Source organism: Apodemus sylvaticus, chromosome 15, assembly GCF_947179515.1.
Source record: "Apodemus sylvaticus chromosome 15, mApoSyl1.1, whole genome shotgun sequence".
In the NCBI taxonomy this organism is placed as follows: domain Eukaryota; kingdom Metazoa; phylum Chordata; class Mammalia; order Rodentia; family Muridae; genus Apodemus; species Apodemus sylvaticus.
The window spans coordinates 54,461,545-54,468,566 of record NC_067486.1 but is presented as its reverse complement, the minus strand read 5'-3'; the positions used below and the strand labels follow the sequence as shown (position 1 = coordinate 54,468,566).

Below are 7,022 nucleotides of genomic sequence, written 5' to 3'. Positions count from 1 at the left end.
CCAAAACGTCGCTGGTCCTTCACTGTTGGCCCCCTGTGTCCAGACAGAGGAGTCAGAGGTATGCCTTCTCTTGCTTAGCAAAGGTTGCCAACCCTGAGTTTTGTGTGGGGTGGACCGGTTTCTTTGGATGTGGCATGACACTGTGCACACATCGTCCATTGTGATACGTCCATTAGATCAAACTGGATTGGGAACCAACACAGTTGCTACCGCCTCTGCCAATCACTGAGTTTTGTTTTATTTCCATTTAGAAGGTACCTTTGTTTTGTGCATTGAGTTTTGTGATAATGCTAACAGTCAAATATGGCTTCCCCAAGATGTCTTCCCTGTGTGCCATGCTTGTCTCATCTTTGTAAGCATCTCTGCTTTCACTGGAACACAGAGGAAGAACGCCTCTCTCTCTCATTTCTCGATTTATTTTAGAGACTTGGTTTGTAACATTAGTTTTCTTTCATCCAAGAGCCAGCAACATTTTGAATCCTTTAAATTAATATCATTATATCTTTGGGAATTTTTATGGAATACATATTAATTTGTCTGCCTTGCAATGAATATCAGATGTGCTCAATCTGACACTTTCAGTTGAAAAACTTATTAATTTTATTGATAATACTTAGATTCTTTTTCAGGGACCTATCATCATGTAAGTCACAGTTAAACATCCATGTGGTACAGTCACAAAAGAGAAGGGACATACTTATGAATCCAGGGAACAAAGTTTGACACCCGTGTATAAACACCAGGAAAATTTGGTCTTCCACATCCATGTCCCCAGCTAACAATGCCGGTCAGAATCCACTTTCCATCACTCTTTCTTCGACAAGACAAAGGTCCACCTGAATCTCCCTATACAAAAAAATAATGTAAACATGAAGATATCTGTCTCTTGAGCACCTAGGCCATCATTTATGTGTCTAATAGATTATGTTCAAATGCCCCCTTCTGACATGGTTTTGCTTGTATAATCACTATGCCGGAGAAAGCAATTCTCACAAATCCCCCAAGAATTTTCGACTGGTATTCTTTGCATTGGTGAAAGTAGCAGTCATAGTAGGACTGATGTCTAATGAGTGTTAGCTATATGCCCTGCCCTTCCTGAGGTCATTTCATCATGAAAACAGTATCGCAGTTATCTTGGAAGATTAGCTTCCACCTGTGGATCATTCCTCTCAAGCACTTGCCTCATTGACCCAAGGACAAAAAGAAAAGAGTCAGCCAGGTCCCTAGAAGCCACCCTACAAGCCCACTGGCTGCCAACGATTATCAGCTGAGAATTTCCTTAGACATCTCAGCTCCATAGAGCAAAAGCTACAATAATTTAGGGTTTAAACAATCCCTTGCAGCGTGAATGTTCAAACATAATAGCTGGGTTTTGTGCTCATAGTTTGGAGGGTGAAGAAAGTTACAGGTCAGAGGTGAAGCTGAGAAAGTCCTGCAGACATGACCCTTGGTCTCAATTCAGTAATCCCAGAACTCCTTAGGTGCATTCTGACAATTAGGGAAACTGGGTCTTCATTGTCATTTCCAGACTGGCTCTATAAGTCTAATGTAATGCCCAAACCTTGGTGCATGTGTAGAACATAGCTAGGTAGTTGACCAGCTGCAATAGGCACTTAACTATACTAGCATTAGTATAAGAAAGGAGAGGGCTACCATCCCACCCATCATACCTACTGACTATGCAACTTAGGAGCCTGGGGAGGGGGCTCTATTTACCCTCTTCTATAGAATGAGGATAAATGAAGATGTGAATGAACCTATTCATTCCAGCTTGTCCAGTACTTGTTATCAATAAGATCTCAAAAGATGGAAGTCATCACTATAATAAGATCAAGTGCCGGCATTACAGCTAAGATTGGCAAGATGTTGGAAGGGTCCCAACTGCTCCTTTTTTTTTTCTAAATTACCTATTTGCTCTTTGTAGATTGTGAAGGGATCTGCATGGATTTGTATAAAGGGAGTCATGTCCCAAAGAACTAAGAATGCCTGCTGCTCCCTCGGCAACTGTGAAGCCTCCGTGACTGTGCTTTGTGTCTGCCTCCTTCCTCTTCCCCTTTTCCAACTATGCTTCAGAGTAACAATAAATGAACCCGGTGGTTTTGGTGCTAAGGGAACGACACAGGAGGACTCTGTATGCATCTACCTGTGGATGGTTGGTTTTTTATTCCTGTTCATTCTCAATGTTTCCCTAGTCTTAGGCAACTGAATCATAATTAGTATCTGGGCAACTCAGATAAAGGAAGGGCAAGGCCTGCCCTAGATATTGTATAGATGAAACATGAGAGCATCACATCATACAGCACAACGTGTTAAGTGAGGGAAAAGAGGAAGACTTACTTTGCAGGCGTCGCTCTTGCCAGACATAACCCCTGCACAGAGCATCCGAGAGGTGACGATCCCGTAGGTGGAAACACAGACAGTTTGATCGATGAGCTCTACCTCTGCTTGCTGCAAAACGGGGGAGCCCTTATTATCTGCAAGACACATTGGCAATGGATAGCACGGTGATGGTAAGGACTACATTTCTTCCAGGTTTCACGTGAGCTTGGATTGAATCACCTTTCAGCCTCAGAGCCATTCTCTGAGATAAATTCTATTAACCCTATTTTGCTTCCAAAGAAATGAAGACTTACAAGACAGATCAAAGCCTTGCCCAATGGCACACAAACCACAAGTAACAGCAGGACACAGTCAAAGGTTGGAGTTTAATTACCTAATCCACTGGGCCACCCCGCCACTGTACTTTCACGCCTGTGCCCCTTGGGAATCTACAAGGAGCCATGAATGCCAACCTGTTTTTCTACAGCTTCTTCACTTCCTGTCTCACTTGCCTGGCTATAATGAGCCAAGACCCATACAAATACAATCATGCTTGTCAAGAAAGCATCTCTTCAAAGAACGGGGTAGTCTTTTTCTCTAGTGATAAATGATGATTGCACTGGTTATCAGTTATCAACTTGACAAAAGCTGGAGTCATCTGAGAAGAGAAAACCTGAATGGAGAAAATGCCCCCATAATATTGACTTGGGGATAAGCCCAATTTCTTAATTGATGATTGATGCTTGTGGGAGTAGCACTCAGACACTGTGGGCAGCATCCTTCCTGGGCAGGTGGTCCTGGAAGGTATAGTAGAGGTAGCTGAGCATAAGACTAAGCAATGGCCATCCTTCCATTGTCTCTGCTTTCCGTTTCTGCCTTGGTCTTGGTCTGACTTCTCTTCATGATGGATTATAATGTGAAGTAAACCCTTTCCTCCTCAAGTTGCTTTTGGTCATAGTGTTTCTCACAGCAACAGACAAGCAAACTAAGACAAGGTAGTGAAATCACCAGTTGCAATAATACATAAGCAGAGTTACAGATGTGCAAACAGCTGCCATTCCTCCTCGGGACTCTTAGAACTCAACAAACTCCATTTGTTGGTGAGTACCGTTACTTCCATATGCCTGTGAGGGCAGTAAGGATCTGAGAAAACACCACAGTGGATCCTTAGAGTATCAAACCAAAGCTGTGGGGTAAACTGGAAAATGACATATACGATAGCTGCCCTTTCCACCTTGGAAAGGATATCAAGGGAATCTGAGATCCCAGGAGTGATTGATGGGCACTAACTCTCGGGGAAACATTCAAGCAGCTTGCGTTTCTTCTCCTCACTGTATATTTAAATTTAGCTACAAATCATGGACAGGGAAAATTTTGGCAAGCTTGATAGAGAGGCTTTCCAAACAGCCCAATCTTTACATACTGGAAAAGGTTCCTTTTCTGGGTATGCAGATAATTGCAAAAAGTAATCGCCCTCTTCCCCTGGGTGGTCTGATGCTGGGATGCAATGATGCCTGGGTCAGAGTCTGCAGTCTGAGGAGATGGGTCCTGGTTGGATTTCTCTGTCACTCTCATCCCTTGGCCAATAGTCCTGGTGTGAGACACACTTCCATAACCTTGCAGACCGTTGTCTGAGTTGGCACAATAGGTTGTGCATATGTGTGCTCTCTCCTTTATAAAAATAAATCACCTCTTTAGAGGACAAGGGATTCTAAAAGTAAAATTGAGTTGCCGACCTAGAATGGAATGTCCAGCACCTCTCCAGAGTTTAAAAAGGCCCATATTGATCAGCCCTGCCTTGCTTGTACAAGTCCTCTCTCCCTGTATCCCCTGGGCTTCCCCTTCACTGAGACAGAAGATTATATGTAAATCTTCTCTGGGAGTGCCAAAGCACTAGCTGAGCTTAGATGTCTTTCCTTTGTAGGGCAGAGACATGAGGCTATACATCATACACAGCATCTATACCATCCGCACCTGCTTCATGCCTTCGTCCCCAGCCAGTAACCCAGCACTTCTCCCCACTGCGCACTTTCTGGCCTGCTGGAGGAATACAGATTGGTTGAATGAGCTGTTTCAGGGTTTCAGGCCAGGCTATGCTGAGCTGCAGCAAGGCGATGTCATAGTCAAAAGTCTGGCTGTTGTAGTATTCATGGAGCACAATCCTTCTCACTGGAGAGACAAACTTGGCATTCCCCTGCACATACATGCCAAGGTGAGCAGTCCATGGGGTGGGGTCAGACAGCCTGGTAGAAAAGGAAGAAAGCACAGAGTTATAAAGAGTTTGGAAGCAAGTCTCTATAAAGCCATGAGGCTGGGAAATGGAAGGACTTACTACCAGCCCTTTCTTAGCTCATGGCTTTATCTAGGGACATGGCGAGGATCACACACTTCCCTTGTCTCCTTGCTAGACACAGCAGTGAAGTAAGCTGTTGCAGTAGGAGCAAGTTATAGCTATATTCCAGAAGAGTCTCTCAACAGTAATTTGAGGAAATACCTCAAGTGTTTCTTGCCTTCCAACATCTCATGAACTACATATAGGTCAAAAACATAGGTGACTACAATTAATTTTGTTAACCTCTTTTTATTTATGCTAACATTGTAATGTAGACACCCCACGGTATTATTTATGGGTGTTAGATTAAATGCAAATGATATGGCTATCAACAGATTAGACATCGAAGTACTTTAAGTTGGGCATTAACGAAATACTTTCTTGCAAACTATCAGAATTTTTTGAGCTCAGTGTGGTGGTCAATCATGCCTAGTCCAATTCAGCAGAGAGGTGCTTGGAGATCCTTTAGAAGGTTTAATCTTCCACTGAATCAATATAGCAACCAGGGAGAATAGGGGTACAGAGAACATGGATGCTGTGAAAGAAAACTAAAAACACAAAACACGGTCTGCAGAACACATTTGTTAACCTGCTGAGCGGACATCACATGAATGTTCCAGAGACTCAAAGAAGCTAAGGCTAACATAATGTTTGGTGCAATTATTTTACTTATCAGTGACCCATTTTAGTAATTAATGCTGATCCTGTAAGTTCCAGGGAAAGCATCTCACATTGTGTAAATTCACTGCAGCACTCTGTTTAATATTTTAGAATAATTGATGTTTTGTTCCATCTAAGATCCTGTAGATCTCAGATAGATTTAAAGTTGATGTGAGGTTATTTTTTTTCTTTTAAGTTTTGCCTTTACCCGTAGTTAAAAGAGAATCTGTCACATAACAACCCCAGCTTTCTGGGATTCCTGCTCTCCAGCCATCCTCCAACACTGCAGTACACTGACCTATGTTTGCTCCTATGAGTTGGAAGTCAGTTTCCATTTCCTCAGCCTAAAAGGAACATACTCAGCCTCAGTAGATCCTTTGTGTTCCTTTTCTTTATGCCAACGATACCTCAAAACAAAAATGGCATCCAACTGGTTACCCCCACCCAAGATGAGCCCGACTAAACTGAGCATTTCTTCCCACAACTGGAAGTCAGATGTATGATCTCAAAGGTAAGGATTGGGATGTTCTACCTGTTTCCATGGAAACAATGGGCTGCAGAGAGAAGCCACTCCCGGGAGATGACTGAGGCACCACAGTAGGCTGATCCAACAAAGTGGAGGCTGACCTGCCATGGCCAGGTCCCCTCCTGGGAGTCAGAACCCCCAACGATGCGGTGAAGGAAGGAAGAACTCCTGCTACAGCCTTCAGGAGAGGAAGTGTCATATGACATAAAGGCAAACAGAAATAGAAACACACACACACACACACACACACAGTGGGGGGGGGGAGGATGGGGAGAGAGATAACTGAAAATTTAACCACATTTATGACTGGGTTGGGAAATGTCTCATGAAGCCAACAGTTGGAAATCTCCTAGTTATCTGGCAGAGAGGAAATCTATAGGTCTGGAACCAGCGCCAACACAGCACCAGTCCTTTGTTGTTGAGAGCATGCCCTGACTTGGAGTCTACACACTGATGCATGCCAGGGAGGAAGGCCCTGTAGTAACAACTGGACTCACATAATCAGCAGCCCATGGAGTTAGGTGGCTATGAGGAAAGGAAACAGTAGGCTTCAACTGAAAAAGAGCTGAGAATGTTTTTGAAGTTGTGCTGGTTTGACGGAAAGCATTTGGGAGAGATTTTGTAAGTTCAAGACATGTGGGCATATACTAGAAACCTAATCATTAGAGCTGTTCCTTTTCAGTGTAAACGACATCAATAAGGCTGATTAATTACTAATGAGAGGCTACCTGACTAAGGAGAGCATATGGCTTAAAGAATCTCAATGTTGCTCTCATCAAGAGCCGTTACTAAAAGTTATCTACTGGGTTCCATTGCTTTACTCACAGGTGAATTCTTTCTTGGTTGGGTTTAGCAGAAAACATCCTGTTATCTCCTATTATCAAGAAGGAAAACGGAACAAACCTTTGGGGCAACACCAGAGCCAGTACACTAACAAACATTATTTTTTCCTAGATCCTGAGCAGCCGTTATCTGAGGAATGATATCCCCAGAGGTGATGGAAATAAAGAGTAAACAAAGGAAGAGGGGATACAGGAATCAAAAGGAGCCATTTCTACCCACCACAGCCCTCCTCGTCACTTCCGTCTGGACAGTCCACTATACCATCACATTGAGCGTTTTGCTTCTTGAAGCAAATGTCATTGCCACATTTAAAGGTCCTGTTGGTGCATGGGATACCTAAAA

General features: G+C 43.3%; 1 protein-coding gene across 2 annotated transcripts in view; it reads right to left on the bottom strand.

Annotated features, from left to right (window-relative positions):
• Positions 1-643: 643 nt before the first annotated feature.
• The window catches only part of Tmprss7 (transmembrane serine protease 7), a 37,190-nt gene continuing 30,811 nt past the window's right edge, over positions 644-7,022 (bottom strand). For both annotated transcript variants that reach the window (XM_052158336.1, XM_052158337.1), the window contains 5 exons: positions 6,900-7,016; positions 5,844-6,015; positions 4,294-4,562; positions 2,338-2,474; positions 644-846 (listed from right to left, as the gene is read on the bottom strand). In XM_052158336.1, the coding sequence (XP_052014296.1) occupies positions 676-846; positions 2,338-2,474; positions 4,294-4,562; positions 5,844-6,015; positions 6,900-7,016 (866 nt within the window). In that variant the 3' untranslated portion in view covers positions 644-675. The remainder of the gene's footprint in view (positions 847-2,337; positions 2,475-4,293; positions 4,563-5,843; positions 6,016-6,899; positions 7,017-7,022) is intronic.